Raw genomic sequence first — 18,239 nt, 5'->3', positions numbered from 1 at the left:
CTCCCACGGAACATGAACCCTGCGCACCATCAACCCAGAAGGCTGGCACGCAGATCGTTCATCCTGCGCGAAATACGTGATAAGAAGATCTTAGCCTGTTTCGTAGACGCGGCACAATACCCGACCAGGAAGGCTTTCGTTGCCACCACTTAAAGCAAGGTCAAGTCACAAACGCTCTCACAGTCAAGACCCACAAGTCCGAGATAGCAGAACAAGTCGCCATCGCACTCGCACTCACAGACCCGACCACCACCCACATCTACAGCGATTCACGCTCGGCTGTCAAAGCCTTTCAGAAAGGAGCAATTGCAAGCCAAGCTCTACAAATAATCAATAGATCCGCACCGCTGCAGCATCACACCATCTGCTGGTTCCCAGCACACCTTGGAGATATCGAGGACGCCCCTCACAATCTCAATGAGATGGCTCACAGGAGCGCGCGAGACCTAACCCTCCGCGACGCCACCTATTCTGGTTGTGACCATCCCAGCGAGAATCGGGACCCTACCTCCACATATAACGAGATAACAAAGCACTTTTATCTAGACCGCAGAATATACAGCACACCTCACAATAAGCTCACCAGACCTCAAGCCCTCACGTTCAGAATGCTTCAAACAAACACGTACCCCATGCAGAACAGACTACATCACTACATGACTGACCTATACAAAACATCATATTGCGAAAATTGCCATAGCACACTAGACGTACATCACTTGCTCTGGCCGTGTGGTCGGACCCACGCAAACAAGGATCAAGACTCCGCCAGGCTACAAGAAGCATTACGCAGCACGGACCTGGCGGAGCAGCTCTGGGCCGTCCAGCGAGCCCACGATGCAGCCAGGGAGTTACAACTCCCGGTCCCAACGTGGGAGTAGCCCGCTCTATGGGACCTTGCGTCCCGTAGCTCGCAGGACCTCTCATTAAAGTTATTCAATCCAATCCAAAAATATGATGTCACACAAAAGATAAAAGCCATCAGGTTATGGATGAAGGGCTGTATTCTGAAATGATTTGTCTCAGTAAACGGACCCTTTGATGATATTGTGTCAGACGCATATGGACTAGAACCGAACAAAAACATGAGATCAGTCATTGTTAAAATGGATTTTTTTTTTTTTTAATGAGTCACATCCACTTAAACAGAATTTGAGGAAAATGCTAAAAATTGTTATTGAACCATAATGCAATGCTATAAAAGCAACTTATATGACATTTTTTACGTGTCAGCTAGAGCAACCTTGCCGCAACAAATAATGAAAAATTATGTATCACATTTGACCAATATTAGGATGTAAAGTTGGGATTTGATTCTTTTTGATTTGAAACACTCGATTTCATGCGGTTTTGGTCCAAAAACTTTGTTGAAATGACTTTCAGGATGCTCTTATGTTAGCAGAAAAGCTATTAAAACATTGACAATTATTGGCACTGCTGTGCTTCATAAACACTGGGAATAATATTTGGAGAGAGCACACTCATCTGCTTGAATGCACAGGGAGCCTCATTTGTAATGTCTCGCATGATATTTTTCTTGAGCAGCATTGAAGAGTATAACAAAGTCAGGAACACAACTTGATATGAGACTGCAATGGTGCCTTGATCACATTTCGTGGTAAGCACTCTACTATTGGGCGAGTGGAATTGGCTCATTTTCATCCATGCACCAGCAGGATTTGGCTCATTTTCGATCAAAAATATGATCTTCGCACGTGGTTTGTTTGCCTTATTTGACCCACTTCGTAGTTATACTTTCTCTAGAGGAAGGTTGCCTAGTTTTTCTTGTCATTACAGCTCTATCTCACAAAGTTTCAGTTTGTGGATTTGGCCTATTTAAAAAAAAAAAAAAATTCCTCATTTCACTCAGAAAGTTTCCTCATATCACCTATGGAAAAAAAGCATCTAGTTTTCTTGGATTGATTAGTTTTGCCCCATTAATTAGCACTAAACATGCTGACCACTGGTGTGTGGCAGTTGCGGTGCCTATTTGTGCAAGTTTTTTTTGTTGCAAAATGATTGCTAATTTAATGCTGTGCTCTATACCATGGTTCGAAAAGATGCTGGTTCACCTTAGCCAATGTTACCAGAAATTGTGCATAACTTCATGAAAGCACCTTTTGGTATATTCATAATGGTGTATTACTTGCAAGCTCATAGTAGGATTTTACATTAAAGAAAACCCAGAGCTTAGGAATAATCTGCAAGCACTAGATTTCACAATATTAAAGGACATGCACTGCCATTAAACGGAATGTGCTGTATAATGGGAATTGTTTCCAGAATCAATTAGTTAAACCTCGATATAACGAAATTATGGATGTAACGAATTATTTAACTTTTCATAACTTCATGTCCATAGAGCACCATATATTTAGAATCTCAATATAACAAGTGTTTGTGTGCGATTTCAATATAACAAAATTTCACTGCCGCTGCAAAGGAATGCCGAGACAATAAATAGATACCTCCGCAGACGCAGATGGTCAATTGATTGAATTACAAGCAGCTGCTTGCAAACGCACCTCTCAAATCGCGCGACGCAACAAGAGCGACCACCGAAATGGAGCCGCATCACATTCCATATAAAGTCCAAGGGCGATGAGATCCCATCATGCCCCACGCACTTTGTGCTTTAGGCGTGAGTGAAAGTGTGCAAGGGTGAGACAAGAAAGATGCTGGCTTCATGACTGCTGCCTTCCCGCACCAGCAGAGGGCAATATGGGGAGGGGAGCAAGCTCGCGGTAACGCGATTAAGTGCGCGCGAGGGAGTGTAAGGGGTAAGTTGGCAGGCGCCTCCATTTCTGGCGCGTCTTGGCCGTGGCTGACCATGGCTGTAAGTGTGGCTGAGTGAATATACAGCCTCACACCCTGCTTTAGAGGTAACCTGCCGCATCTGCAAGGATTGGGTGTTCCGAGACGGCATGGCACTTTGTAAGCTGTCTTCCCGCCCGTTTAGTATTGGAGGTTGCGTAACCTCGAGTTTCGATGACTCAGTGTAGTGAGAGGCAGACAAAGCATTCGTTCCTCGCTGCCCGCGCTTTTTCTGATAGCGTCGCCACAGTGTGGGCGAGAGTATCAGCCACAGGGGCGGAGTGCACGCGAAAGCGTGGCATGGCTTCGCTTAATTCGTACTGCCGATGTGAAGATATCGTCGACATACATGGCATGGAACCGTATCATTCGTCGCCAACTCTTAAATTTATAAAAAAAGATTGTTTTCTCATTCAAATTAGCTTTTTTCGATATGCCCGAAATTCGGAAAATTCTGTGGCCCCTTTCCATGTAAGAAACATTGATTGGTAACTGTACTTATTTGCATGAAAAATCGAACTTCAATACAACAAAATTTCGATATAGTTAAGCAAATTGCCTTTTTTAATGACTTCGTTAAATGGAGGTTTAACTGTATCTGGATTGTATGGGAATTGCAAAAGATAGGTTGGCATACAGTGTGCAGATATTTTCTACACTGATGAATGTGTTGCTTGTGGGACAATCAACTCTTGTGCTTTAATGTTTCTTGCAGGTGCTGAAGATGATCTAAAGAAAGTGCGGAAGATGGCTTATGGCATGATTCGCCAGTATGGTATGGACCCAGTAATAGGTCCACTCTCATTTCCTGCTGAAGATGAGAGCCAAACTATGGTTGGAAAGAAACCGTATAGCCGACGCCTAGCAAACACCATTGATGAGGTGCCTTTTCTTCTGACATAATTTTTGTGTGGTATTTTCATTGATTTTAGTAATGTTTCCATTGGCAGTGAGTATTTTTCACATGTGCAACCTTTATATGAGCTATTAACCCAGTAAAACCCAACACTGTTCCACACCAAGGAAAAATTAGAACTTGTTTCACCTTTATTTCAGGTCATAGAGTACATTTGTGCATAAAAAAAAAATGAAATGTCATTGGATTCAAAACATAATTAGTACAGTAATTACTAATTGGTTTGATGAGCTGCTCACAACTGAAAAAACTCACTCCAGCATAAAAAACACTATTATAGGCTGTGCATTAAGTTCCCTGTGCTTAAATCAGAATTCTGATGTTTTGGAGTTTTTACATATATGACACATTAAGAATTACGAGGTTTGCACAGTGCTTTATTTTGCTCTTTGCTTAATTTATGCAATGTCACAAGCAGGTAGCCTATGTAGGTTATTTTGAATACATCTATACATATATAACTAAATTTTGTACTTGTATGCTATAAATAGTTGGGTCTTGAAATACCAAATATATTGGATATAACAAAGTAAATATAAAATGTTTCTTGGCGATATCAACATGTAACGAGCACATGCTCATAATTAATATTGAATATGATGACGGTATTTTCGTATCATATGCGACTTCGTTGTAATGTGGTTTGCCTGTATTGAATATTGTCATGTGAAAGTGATGGGAACATGCTGCACAAGCTCTCCATTTGGTGAACTCGTACCCAAAAAATTAATAAAATTTTTGGCTGTGGCGATAGTGGTGGCGACAGTCAACAACTGTCCAATCAATTGGCCAATTAATTTTAAAAGCAGTATCACACACCCCAAGTTAACTGGCATTTGGCACTCAAATTTAATGATGAACACGTACAAGACCATCTTTTGGGGATTCTTAAGCAGACACAGTGCAAGAATACTGATAGTGCAAGTCTGTCTTGCATGGTAATTGACAAATTCAGCAATGAAAGCTCTTCCAGGTTGTAATAGGGGACAGTTTGTGTAATAGGGATCACATCATGTGAACACGAAGTCAACACAATAAACTCAATGTTGTACAGTACGTTTCCAATGACGACTTTAGCCGTGCAGGCTGCAACTGGATGAATTTGCCATGCGCTTGCAGTACTGAGGGAAAACGCTGTAGGTGGCATTGTCACTTTGTGAAAAGAGCGGCAAAGTTTCTGACTAATTACGGATGTAGTGGCGCCGGTATCGAAGAGCGCAAGAGTTTGAACACCTTCAACAAAAACTTGAACAAAATTGGTGGGGGACAAGCAAGGACTTACACAGGTCAACAACGACGCAGCTCGTGCCTCTGGAGCTGCAGCAGTCAGTTTTCCATCTCAGTGCTGGGTCGGCAACGCATAGGTGACAAAGAACAGCGGCATGGTGAGGGTGAGTGACAGGAAGAGAAGGGTTGAAAGGCGGAGTCAGGCTGGGGGTCTCGGGCATACATATCAGCTGGTGCATCCTGTGCCGTGTAGTTCTAGGGCTGGAAAGAATAGTCGCGGTCTCGTGGTGCACCCGGGGCTGCCACAAAAAGCCGACGACAGAAGCATGCAGCGTGACCTGGAATTCCATGAGCGTAGCATATTGGTCAGTTGTCAGCCGTGCGCCATGGATTTATGATGTGCTGCTGTGCACCAGGGAATGGGGCCGGTGGCCGTCGGAGAGGTCGAGGGATAGCTGGCAGTCGACGCGGTGGCTGTCCAGTGGCAGCCACATGAGTGAGTGGTGTGGCAACAGGTGTCGACTGAGAGGTGGGCGGCAGCACCTCGGAGACCTGCTCCTGAATAATATTTGTGATAGATGGCGCTAGATTGTGCATAGGCACTTCTGGAGTCGACAAATATGACAAACACATGAGCTGCTGTGCCACTTCCTTAAGCACATATTCGTTGATTTGCGAAGTAGCGTATTGTGGTCACCACCTATGGTTAAGGCGGCGAGGGAATTGTCTGTTGTTGTCGGCCGCCGAACTAAGACGCATTGTTTACGTAGCTCATCAAAGCTCTGGCACAAGGTCGGAAGCTCGATGACGATGTGTGGGTCCTTGGCCAGCAACATTTGAAAGGCATTGTCGTCATTACCTTTCAGGATAGGTTTAATCTTCTCTTGTTTAGTCATGGAAGTATTCAGGCACTTACGTAAGTCGATCACGTCTTCTATGTAGCTAGTAAAATTTTTGCCTTGCTGCTGCGCACGTCCGCGGAGGTGCTGTTTCACGCGGAGTTTGCGCATGGCGGGGCGGTCGAACATGTCTGCAAAGCGTTTCTTGAACGCACTCCATGTAGCAAAGTCGGACTCGTGGTTGTGGTACCACAGGCTTGCGTCATCCATGAGATAAAACGAGACATTTCATAGTTTCGACGGGTCGTCCCATTTAGTATTGTGGCCACTCACCTTTTCAAATGTCGCCAACCAATCCTTCAAATCGTGGTCATCTGTTCCACTAAAGAAGGGAGTGTCGCGCTGGCACAGCGCACTGGTTACGAAAACCTGTGGGGATTGGGCGACGGCCTGCTGGGTGGTTTCGTCGGGCATTGTCGGGGCGGTTGGTAGCGTCTGACTTCAGAGTTCCAGGTTTGAATACCTCACACCTCCACCAGTTTGAAAGGAGGTTTATTAAGGTTGGACGGCAGGCGGGCACAACGGGCACAGCAAAAATAGTCTCAGCTGGCGTCCACAGTTCGCAATCTGCCGCCCAGACAGTGTCCCACTGCTGCGTGCATTGCTTCATCCCCACTACATAAAGAATGAAAGACAAGGTACCCCCAAAGGAGTAACTTTGGTGGTAGAAGAGTGGTTGGGTATGCATGGTTCAGAATTCCTTTTGCCGAAGTAACGTCCCACACTGGGTGCCAGACGTGGGACACTGGACACCAATGCCAGATTTTCTGCGACACAGGGCCCTTAATGATCGCATTAAAAGTCCTTACGAATTATGGCCCCAGGTTCAGTATCAATAACTCTCCCTCGTCCTTAAGTGTTCTCGTCCCGCTTTCACTCTAAAAAAAATTCTGACGTAGAATAGAAATGCCTCCATGGCAGATTGGGAAAGCACGTGTACATCTCAAGTTTTGACCAGTTTCAAGCCGTGAATCAACACGCAGAAACCACAGATAAAGAAGTGCCACTGCTTATGAAGGCAACTGAGCGCACATCGATTGAGGAGCCTTAAGTGCTCTTGCATGCGTGGTTCTTGTGCCACACATTTGGCTCCCCACTGAGCACATCAACTACATGTTCTCTTGTTTACTGTGCAAGTGGACATGCATACACATATGAAAAAGGAATTCAGTGTTACTGGTTGCTGCATAAATTAGTACCTGCACAGGAAGTTTATTGAAATGAGTCTAGTTATAAAATTCTCCAGGAATTTAGATTACAGTGTTACACCTTCAACAAAAAACAAGTTCACTAATGATATTAGTAGATAAGATACATCCGAGTATTTCAGAGAACCACGAGTGAAATGTGTTCAACAAGCGACAATATTACTTTTGCTAGGCACAATGACTGCACAATGCCACTAGGATGGTGTGATACAAGCAACTGGGTACTGTGTTCATGGTCGGTGCCAGTCAACGAAAATGTTCGAGTCAATGTAATCTAAATAGTATGGATATGTCAAGTAATGTGATACTAGGGATGTGACATATAGAGCAGTGGCATTTGAGTTGTAGAGTCTTGTAGCCGTGATACTTTTGTGATAGTGATACCACTTTAGCTCGTTTTTATAGATTTTAGCATCGTGCATAGGACTGATGTGGCATGAAATACAGCAGTATTAAGACTCCATCACACTGCGAAGCAGTTTTCATAGCACATCTTTTTTATCTCACTTAGCATGCATGATTACAGCCAATTACTATTATACTGGCACTTTGTGGACAATATGTAAAGGTTATGCAGACTTTTTAAGGCTTTCGTTGGCCACTTTGCACATATTCTTGGACGTTGTATCCTGCCTATAGGAAAGAGCAATGCAGAAATGCTCTCGACATCCACTTTTATCTCTCACTGCTGCCATGCCGCTCCACTTTTGTAGTGGCGGGAAGTGCAGTTAGATAGCTAATGAGCTGTGATTAATTATGCAAGCTTTTAAATATCTTTCTTTTAGGTCATAAGTCATATTTGAAAAGTTATAGCCTTCTCAAAAACACTCGGTAAGGTTGCTTTCATGACATTGTCGACATAATATGAAAACAAAACGTCATTGCGCACTTGCATACCTAGATTGTAACACTCTCAATCACATTTCCAAAGAACGCATCTCGAGTGCCTGTCGAAAGCTGACGAGTGTGTTAGCATCCATGTCCATCAGCAGCCTATCCCTTATCATTTGAGACCATAACGGATTTTAGTATTTACAATCAAGGTGCTGACGTACACTGGACGTCATAGCCTATCACTTTCTTTTCTCTTGCAATGAACATGTCGGCTTCATTCTTTTGAAACACATTTGAGAGCGCTGGCGTCCAGAAGCACAAGAGAGCAATGACATTTTTTTTTTTCTTTTCTAAAAACTAATGTTATGGAAACATCACTGGGCGTTTCTCAGCATGCTGTACAACTTTTCAAGTGCATCTTATGTCCTAAAACAGATTCAAAATTTGTTTTCATAATGAAATGTAACTAATTAGCTAACTAATCGCACTTAAAAAATGTATTCCGAGTAACTCAAGGCGACGAACAATATGCCATTGGTCTCCTTCATCTAAATGGTGTGCCATTCTATTTTTAAAACTTAGTTCAAGCTCTGTGGAGCACCTGGTATAACCACCTATACCACTGCTACCGATGTGCTGGTTACTAGCTTTGTTCTCTACAGAATTTTGCAATGAAACAAACATTAACTAATTATGTTCAAGTGCATTAATTCTTTAAAAGCAAATAACTTTCTATAATATTTGCCATTTGCCTTGCTGTTCACTTTAGCAGTTTATTGACACTTACAGATACAAAAAACAAGTCCTGTAGTGCTTTCAAATTTGCTTTAGCCCTTTTCATGCTAGTAGGGAAACCACCAAAACTTGCCAGTTTGTTTTATGATTGATTCACTTGTTATTTTCTATTGCATATTACTTCCGCTTTTTCATGTTCTTGAGCTGCTGGTAGGCATGGCCACAGAAAGTCTATATGAAACTTGACAATTCTTGGACCAGAAGTGAAGCGTGCTTTTGTTATGCTTTATGCAAGGCGTCATTCCTGGCACTCCAGGGAAAAGAAATCGTAGACGCACTGGTGGTAGAGCATTTTCATCAAGCCACATCCACACAAGAGAAACAACCATAGGCTCGAACTCTTTCTTGAAACCATCTGTACCAAGTTGAACCTTTGAACATGAACACTGTAGCTTGCCAGGCCTAATTGTTTACTTTAGCTGAAGAAACGTGCAAAAGCACCACGATTCTGGCATTGAAAAAGGTAGCCGTCGTCGTGATAGCCACTTAACTCTGCGTTGCCAATATTAAAACACAGGAGAGCCAGACTTCCACTGCATTTCTAGCAACCTTGCCCACAAATGCTTTCTGGAGAACTGTTGCCATCTAGTAACATAGTATTCACACCAAAATGATAAGCAACTGCCGCTCGTCTTTGCCAGCCAGCTGACTGAAGGAAATTCCCAAATGAGTGAGACTCATCCTTGGCACTTAAGCCTTTAACCCCCAATGCCAAGCTGTACTCGTCATGGGAGGCTATACCAATATTGCCCATGACAAGTTGCACTTGTTCAACCCGATGTTCTGCTGCTTCCACTACCAAAGACGAATTACAGTTGGAATTGAAGGAAAGCTGCCTTCAAAAGCAGCTTTCTTTTTTTTTTCTTTTTTCTTTCTAAACAGAAAGCAATTAAGCAATATATTCTCAGAATCGTAATGACATAGAAAACATTACTACATAGAAGAACATTGGGAAATTTGGTATGCTTTTCTAAAGTTAATTTGGGGGTTAAATGCTTAAAGAGCTAATAAATTCACCATTATGACATTTAGGCTTGTTGGTATGCCATTATTAACGCTTTGTCTAGTTAGCATATTCTCTCTTCTTTCCCATGTACTTGCATTATGACATTTAGGCTTGTTGGCATGCCATTATTAAAGCTCTGTCTAGTTAGTGTATTTCTCTTCTTTCCCATGTACTTGCCTTAAACTTTTTTTAAATTTAATAACTGCTATAATATGTCCCCTAAACACGTCATCACCCGAGAAACATTGAAAGTAACAGTAGCGCTGTGCTGAACAAACACGTTTCCAGTATGCTGCAAAATGTTGGCTCCAAACACGAGCATTTGAATATTTGCTTATACTGACAATCGTCAACCATCTTCAGTGGTTTTTGTGCAATGCTTTTTATATAGATGTTCGTTGTGGTGTGGAGGCAGATTGCGAACAGGCCCCTTTGAATAAAGAGTTTTTTTTTTATGTAATTGATATAGTAGAAGACCAAATTCAATGCTGCAATTTTTAATACACTAACTCCTTTTTGAGGAATTAAACATCTTGTGTAAATATGTAAGTCACAAAGGCTTCTTATGTTCTTGCATACAGCAAGCAAGGCTTGTGGTTGCCAGGGCTTACAAGGAGACTGAAAAAATATTAAAGGAAAACAGCGACAAGCTGAAATTGGTGAGTATGCATGTTTATTACACACCAATTGCAGTACATTTAGGTCTTTAGTGCTTGACGGTGAACAGAATTTACTTTAGTAAAGACATTTTGTGACACTATGGAAACATAATTATTAAAGCCTATGTTATGCTTCAATAATAAATAATTCCTAACAAAATTGCTGAACTAGATAAATTTATTTACATGAATTAGCATAGCCAGAATAAAAGTGGACTTGTCCATGCACCCAAATTAGTCCTTTGCTGAAAAAGAAATGTTTAATGTGCTAATATATCTAAAGGGTATTACATATTCACCAAAATTTACAGAATATTTTCAAAATGTTCTTGTTTTTTACTGTTTTATATAAAAGGAATACGAGTTTTAGCAAAATTCAGTCAAACCTTTTCATTCACAGCCTAGCACCGTAGCCAAAGGAGTAGTGGTTCAAACCAATTCATGTACATCTTCATCTAGGATGTAGTAGTGGCAACTAGATCAGATAAATGTACCGTTAAAGGAGGTCATTGGTGCAGAAAAGGAAATGAAATTTTTTGCAGATGTAATGAAACAGTGGTGGCAACAAAGCAGTTTCAGTACTGCTTCAAGTTCACAACTAGACACTAGGATCTCAGTTAACACACGTAGGCACTATCACATGGTCTCAAAAGCATATGAAATTTATTTTAATGCAGGGTGACAGGTGCACTGTGAAGAAACTTTAATGCAACTTTATCAATAGTGCAGAATAACCTCTTTTACCAGTAGTGCGGTTTCAGCTATTGGTACGTTATGTTGTTTTGTTTGTGCTGGTGGTACATGATGTATATGATTTTGTAAACTTGTACCCGATGTTTAAACTCTTTCTGTCTTAGATGTGCTTTTAACATTTTCCCTGTATGTGCAAATTAATTTTTGCAATGGCATTATACAATAACGTTTGTAAGCGAGTGTAGCTGCTCCTCATCCTTATATGATAGTGCAAGTACTGCATCATTGCTACAGTGTTACCATTTTTGTTTTATTTGCACTTATCCTCAAACACTCTCAAGCTATCTTTTATAGCTTTACACTCCTCCCTGGATTTTTGTAGGGATAATAGAAAGAACTTGAACCGTCGCATTGACAAAATGGCACTGAAGTTTCAGCTCAAAAGGTGTTTTTTTAATGGAAGCTTCACTTTCATTTTCAGCAGCTATAACCGTGCTTTTTCTGCCAAATGAACAAAAAAAAAGAATTTTGAAAGAATACCAGTCTAAGCCAGTTTATTTTTGCTCTTTAGCATCCATTTAAATCCGCACTGCATGCATTATTTTCTCCTCTTGTACTCGATCTACTACGATTCCGATACAAGCAGGGCATGATGCGGTTGAATAAGTTGCAACATGCATGTGGCTTGCAATGCATGCGTTTCAGCCTATAGCCTTTGCACGCTCCAATTTTCAGCACGCAATTGCGAGTTCCATGCTGTCATAGTGCACCGCAAGTTTTCTGTTGGCGCCACATCAAGGGCCATACGGACTTGGTATTCGATACATATGCTGGTCAATGTACAAGACTTTCAAGCAATTTTTGAGCCCCAAAGTTATAATTTAAATGTACTGTACTAAACAGTGCAGTTGACAACACAGGGTGTTTCAGCAAACTTGGCACTGCATTAAAAAAAAATTAAAAAAAGCATAGGCGCTATGCATGTTGAATTGCCACAGTATTGTTTTGACCAATTGGTGCAGTGGGTAATTAACAAAGATTGCTTAATTAACTTTCAAAGTATTAATGCTAGTGAAACATTTTTCAATACAGAAGTTGTAGTGCTTGTTCTGAAACATCGGATTATTTCATCTATGCTAATTGCCCTGTTTAATTTTTTTCCAGTCTTCAAAGTATGCAAAATGTTTTAAATTTGATGTGGCTCCTGGCTAACGTGCCGCACTTTTAATGCCGTCACATGTAAGTTGAACATATTAGCAAAGGCTGCTCTGTGCACAGAGACCGATTGAACAGGTAGTTGGTGACTGCGATGAACGTTAAGTCGCAAAAGAGGCATACCGTTTTAAGAAATTCTTCCAACAAAAAAGCGGCGACCATGTGTGAATGAAATATGGGACCAGAGGCAGCATTTGATGCAGCGCAGGTATTTTTTCTTTTCTCTTTGGGCCAATGAAGAAACACATTGGAAGGGGTGAGACTGACAGTGTGATGAAAGACTGAGGTAAAAACCATGCTGCAGCCTGTGCACTCAATCTCTGTGCTGTGCACAGAGCAGCCTTTGCTAATTCGTTCAACTTACATTTGAGGGCACTAAAAGCGCGGCGCATTAGCTGGCAGTCACGTGGCATTTTTTTTTATTTTCATGCCCTTTAAAGAAAGGCTGGTTGTCTTATCATAGATTAAATAATAGGCTGTTTCAGAACAAGTGCTACTTTCGTATTGAAGATCTTTCACTAGAGTTAATATTTAAAATGTTAATTACCCTGCTTGGCGGATTGAAAAAAAAATGTCATGTGCTCCATGTGGCTCACAAGAATACTGCAGCAATTCAACACATGTAGCACCTATGTTTCTCTTTTTAATATTTGACCCAAGTTAGCTGAAACACCCTGTATAATACAGCAAATTTCATGCGCTTATGTATTTTTGTTGCAGTTGGCTAAAGAGCTCCTCAAGAGAGAAGTCCTCAACTATGCAGATATTGAAGCCCTAATCGGGCCACCCCCATTTGGCAAGAAACAGCTCATTGAAGTTCTTGACCTGGGCCCCAATTCTTCTGACAATAAGAGCAAGCCATCTCCCGAGAGAGAAGGGTCACCTGGAAAGCCTCAGCAGAACTTGTCTGGTGCTACTGCTACCACAGCCTAGAAAGTTGCATTGATAGTGTTATACAACTTTAATTTTGCTTAGTTCGGTTTAGTTCATTGAGCAATTCTGTGTACAGTCTGTAATTAAATGTTTAGAACAGTACCCTGCGTCTTCAAATGTAATGATAACACTGTGCACACACACGGACGAATCCAAGGCACCATCAACGTGATGGGGCAGCTCATCACAACTGTCAACGACCAGTGGGGGAAGAGGGGGAGGGGCAACACACTCAATATTGTGATCGCTGAAGTGCTGGTTTGTCTCAGATGTGGGGACCACCAATGTGTGCTTAAGTGTAACAGCTTATCCCACAGTAGCTGTATGGTGTACACTTTTTCAAGCACATTTCCTGCCACTGGCTCCACCAAAACTGTTTTATTTTATTCGTTTTATTTCAACAAACCGCAGCCGTGAAGTGAAGTCTGGGTGCACTGCCAGCAGCTTGAACATCTGGCTGTACTCTTGTGCTGTCAACATGGCTTGAATGAGGGGTGGCTGCGAGAGCCCTACTTCTATAAATAGATGCCCTCCAACTTTGAGCAATGTCTTCGAAAGTTGCAGAATGCTTCGCACAACGTCCAAACCATCGATGCCAGCAAAAAGAGCTGCATGGTCTTCATGCCTGAAGGCAGCATTGACACCTTTAAAGATGCATTTCTAAGGCATGACAACTGAATATTAAAGATCCACAGCAATATATATATATTATGGTCGTGAAACTATCTGGTGGTATACTAAAAAGAAAAAGGTGCACCAAAGGGCAAGTAACAAAGATGACATGCTTTCCTGCACATTTAGGTCGCCCAGTGCAAACCACCTTCTTCAATTGAATGGCTGAAGCCAATAGATTTTTTTTTTGCCCAGTTTTCTAAAGATTACTGGTGGGAAATCTGGCACTAGTGTCTATGGGAGCTGCAAGTATGACAGTTCAGCTAGCATGAAAATGATAGGTTGTACATGGACTTGTCTTTGTGCTTTTTTTGCTTCAAACAACTTTGTAGCTTAGCAAGCTGACCATTTTCAACCAAATATTGTGCTATAAAGGCAACAGTTCGCAATAATCATTCATGTGTGTAGACTTAGTCTTAATGCATTTTAAAAAAGTAATTGTTCGGAAATTTAGAAAAAGTGTGATAAATACCACAAGAACATCTGAAGCCAAAAACATGAAGATTAGACAAATCCATGTAGCATGGCGAATCCTGAAATTAATGTCTCGTATCATTCCCATGGTAGCTGAACATTTGCAACGCCAGAGTTCCCTCTAGTAATTTTTGAAGGAAAACTGTACGGCTTCCTTTTTTCATTTTCTTTTTTAATAGCTTCAAATGCACACCAGCCAATGAAAGGAGACACAAGATCTATCACCATCAGAACCACACAGCAGCTGCACACAAAACAGGTGCAGAATCACTCACCTCAGTACTTCTGGCTCAATATTGCAGTACTCTTGAGTGGCAATGTAAGGGGGGTTACTGACAATGGCATCATACAATGAGCTCATTAACTGAGGTTCTAAATGTCTCAAGCCAGTTGGAGTGACCTCAGCCACATAGCAGGAAACTCTTTTTGACAAGCCCAGTTGTGATGCATTTTCTTTGGCCAGTTTTACTGCCACCAAATTTTTGTCAATGCCTGTGTAATGAACCTAGAAACATGAACAGTGCACACACACATAACTTCACTATACTCAAGTACCAGTACGCAAACGCAATACGTACAAGCAGCTTTTTCGTTCTCTGAAAGAAAAAGAAAGTCGGGACAATTTTCGCACATGGGCAGTCGCTTTTCTTTTTTTTTAACACAACATAGCACTCTACATTCTATGATTTTACGTGTGCTGGAAGAATTGCCACCCCACTAAGTTTTTACTTTTGGTGATGCAAACACTAGAAAGACATTTTGATGAAAACAAATATACCGTTCATTAATAAAACCCTGATTATGTCGTAAATACCTGACATAATACGTACTGTACTACAGAACATTTTCCTTGACTACCACATCCACTTTGTGGGTTCAGATGTTCCCACGCAACCTACAATTTATTTTTTCGGCCGTTATTTATGTACATGGCTACTGAAAATTCATGTAAAATACCTGCCATTTTCATGTTCCATACTTAAAATTGTGAATTCACAGTTCATTCCGGTCTATTTCAGCACTTGTGTTGAATTTTCACAGTGATCTGTGCATGCTGGAAACTAAACCCCGCATAGCAACTGCAAGACCAGAAAACATCAAAAGTGCATTATTTGAGGTGGCAGGCAAGGGCGACCTTGGTTTTTACGCAAAACGGAGGGAGGGGAGAGAATCGGCTGTGTAGTCTGCGTCCCACCCCGGCCACGCGCCCGATCAGACGGCATAGCCGATCATGTAAGAACGTTCACATACCTTAGTAGTACGGGAAGCAAGAGCGAGGCAAATGGCACCTGTGCCGCAGCCGACATCTAAGATATGTTCAGTGCCACCGTCGCTACGGTTAATGTGCGACAGAACAATGTCCACCAGCGTTTCTGTTTCGGGTCTTGGAATGAATATTGGTGGGCACATTTTCAATGGCAATCCGTGAAACGTCCACTCTCCCAAGATATATTGAACAGGCAACCTACACGAACAAACAAAGAGTTACGATATTGTGTGTCTAATATCTAAAGTTCGATTAACCTTTGTGCTCTTCTCTGGCAGTAGAAGTTTAGCCGATTCATATGCCGTGGTAGAATGCGCTTTACGCTTTCGGGACGTGCGTGAATCTGGGAGAAAAAGAAAGGTCTCTGTCTCTATTCTTTCTTTTTCATCGGTCTATTAGGTGAAATACTACATATTTACAAACCTTTAACGCCGTAACTCTGCCAAGTACACTGCTAAAAAAACAGTTGAGTGAAGCTTTTGCCTCTTCTGGCTCGATTCCGGCATGACTAAACATACGCATCCAATAGTTTGTGAACTGAACGGCTGAGCATGAACAAGCCTGCCTCATGCTGAAACCAAACGCTGAAACCACAAAAATTCCGCTATGAATGAAACAAGAGAGAGAGAGGGAGACTTAAAAGAGAAAAAAAAAAGCTAAGCTGTCAAACTAATCAAACCAATCAAGCCACAAAGCAGGACCATAGAATAAAGAACCAACTTTGGGTAGGTACTCGGCAACCGTTCATAAAGTTTGTGTACTCAGCAATGGCGGACGCGGTCATGGAAGCTGCCGAAAATGACGTGAGTGTAAATTATGTATACTGTTTAATTTCCTACCTAGTTAAAAAAAAGAACGCACAATGAATTCCCATAACCAAATTAGAGTGTACTGTAGTACACTCTAAATAATCCCGTGAGCGGCCAAAATTACTGTTGCGCACAAGCGGCTGATGTGAACACCTGAGCCACATTTTTCGGGCGCGCGCAGTTTGAACGCTGGCTAGTACGTGTTTCGCCGGCTGCACTGGTAGAACTCTCTGTGGATCAAGCAACTTCGGCAATTTAGCTACCTCTTCCCTGCGACCTTTTGTATATTGGCATAAGAGCATGAAGGAATGAGAGCAAGTGGTTCACAACGGCGGCGCCACCGTCAGTCACTGTCGCACTCCAACATTCACCGGGTCATTGAACGGTGTGGCGGCCCCTAACATTCCTACATTTCTGTTTCTGCGTGGACTTCGAAGGCATTTACCTATCTGCCCTCCCACCTATTCCACAACTGATTTATTTTTTTCCTTGCCTCTCTTTTCACTACTCAAATATGCTTTCAAGCAGCAAGGTCAGCCTGCACATCTTCATCCACGGAGGATCTCACCAGTGGTGCACTTTAGAGTACCTGGATGCGTCCTCCCACCCCTGCACGGGGGCGAGAGGGCGCATCAAGGCACCCTGTTGTAAAACCCCTTAAGCTTCGTAAAGTACAGCCACGCTTTGAAGAATGTCGCCTCCTCCTCGCGTGCTCTTGCCTAGCCCGACGCCGCGTCGCTATTGGCCTAATTGCATCACGTGGGCCCTCGCGCCGTGCATCAGCGCCATTTTTGCTTGAGAAGCGTCTACGGAGTGGCGAGGAGCGCATGTTGGCGCCGTCGCTACACTCGAGCAGTGTAGGCGGCGCCACGGTCGAGAAGGTAGAGTGAAAGAGAGGAGAAACGAGGCGGAGTGAAGGCGGAGCGGGAGAGTGTCACTACTTTACGAAGTTTAAGGGGTGTTACCCTAGTGCACTTCGTGTGCGCAATCGGTGCATGACAGGCACAAAAGCAAGGGCTGCATGCTCGTTCTCCAGAGAACGACAATGCCATCATCCTTTCAACAACAACAACAAAAAAATGTGCAGCTTGAGACAGCGTTTCGCATTTTAGAAATTCTTTCAGTAAAGAAACAAATAAATCCCTCAACTGTATATATGCTTGCCGATTTTCCCTTCAATAAAGCGTTTTTCTCTCCGCTCCCGTAATCGATGTGTGCCTGTCATATAGCACACACGGGAGCAGTATCGCGAATGAACTTGTATGTGTACTTGAAAAACACCTCGACACCGGCCGTAAATCAAGGCTCCCGAAAAAAGATACAATACCCGTCGAGCTTTTCTTTCCTCGTTTTTTTTACTCGCTTTTGGGATGCCGCACGGCTTAACATCAATATGAAACTAACTATAATACAGGCCCGTTTCATAGTGATACTGCAAAAGTGGCCGACTTATAAAATGTGTTCTCTATAATCCATCGTTCATAGTCTTCAGCTTGATCACTATTAAATTTCACACCTTTAAGTACTTTCGCGACTCTTGAAATGGGCCCTCTTAACTGCCCACGAGCCGGTGTGTCCCCGGCATAAGAGCCAGAATATCTGAATTGCCCTAAGAAGAGCTACCAGTCAATTTAATCAAAGACGGTGGAGACATAATGCTTGAAAAACTAGCGGCCGTTTATACGAACTGTCTATCGACTTTAAGAATGCCAACATTATACTAATCCACAAAAAGGAAGACGTTAAAGAATGTAAAATGTATAGGGACATTAGCTTACTTCCAATATTATATAAAATATTCACCAAGATAATCTGCAA

General features: G+C 42.2%; 2 protein-coding genes across 3 annotated transcripts in view; one reads left to right on the top strand and one right to left on the bottom strand.

Moving 5' to 3' along the window:
• Spg7 (SPG7 matrix AAA peptidase subunit, paraplegin) overlaps positions 1 to 13,301 on the top strand; it is a 91,256-nt gene extending 77,955 nt beyond the window's left edge. Inside the window, exons 17-19 of the mRNA XM_070530893.1 lie at positions 3,530 to 3,696; positions 10,281 to 10,358; positions 12,987 to 13,301. Of these exons, the coding sequence (XP_070386994.1) occupies positions 3,530 to 3,696; positions 10,281 to 10,358; positions 12,987 to 13,199 (458 nt within the window). The 3' untranslated portion in view covers positions 13,200 to 13,301. The remainder of the gene's footprint in view (positions 1 to 3,529; positions 3,697 to 10,280; positions 10,359 to 12,986) is intronic.
• A 246-nt stretch (positions 13,302 to 13,547) lies between these two features.
• Positions 13,548 to 16,395, bottom strand: HemK1 (HemK methyltransferase 1). 2 transcript variants are annotated; one of them, XM_070530896.1, is made up of 7 exons: positions 16,333 to 16,395; positions 16,036 to 16,196; positions 15,870 to 15,955; positions 15,597 to 15,810; positions 14,924 to 14,941; positions 14,621 to 14,850; positions 13,548 to 13,824 (listed from the first exon to the last, which is right to left on the bottom strand). In XM_070530896.1, the coding sequence occupies exons 1-7, from the start codon at positions 16,358 to 16,360 to the stop codon at positions 13,578 to 13,580; spliced, it is 984 nt and encodes a 327-aa protein (XP_070386997.1). In that variant the 5' UTR covers positions 16,361 to 16,395; the 3' UTR covers positions 13,548 to 13,577. The 2 variants fall into 2 exon arrangements, with proteins under 2 accessions (XP_070386997.1, XP_070386998.1); XM_070530897.1 differs by lacking the exon at positions 14,924 to 14,941.
• Between the last annotated feature and the right edge of the window lie 1,844 nt (positions 16,396 to 18,239).

This window comes from Dermacentor albipictus, chromosome 1, assembly GCF_038994185.2.
Source record: "Dermacentor albipictus isolate Rhodes 1998 colony chromosome 1, USDA_Dalb.pri_finalv2, whole genome shotgun sequence".
NCBI lineage: Eukaryota > Metazoa > Arthropoda > Arachnida > Ixodida > Ixodidae > Dermacentor > Dermacentor albipictus.
Note: the sequence above shows the minus strand (reverse complement) of the source record. Positions and strands in the feature narration are given on the sequence as shown.

Coding starts and splice junctions, on each gene's coding strand:
- HemK1 (XM_070530896.1), bottom strand. CDS start 16,360: ATGAACGGTTGCCGAGTACCTACCCAAA. Junction 16,197..16,332: donor TTGCCGAGTACCTACCCAAA/GTTGGTTCTTTA, acceptor TTGTGGTTTCAG/CGTTTGGTTTCAGCATGAGG. Junction 15,811..15,869: donor TGCCAGAGAAGAGCACAAAG/GTTAATCGAACT, acceptor TTGTTCGTGTAG/GTTGCCTGTTCAATATATCT.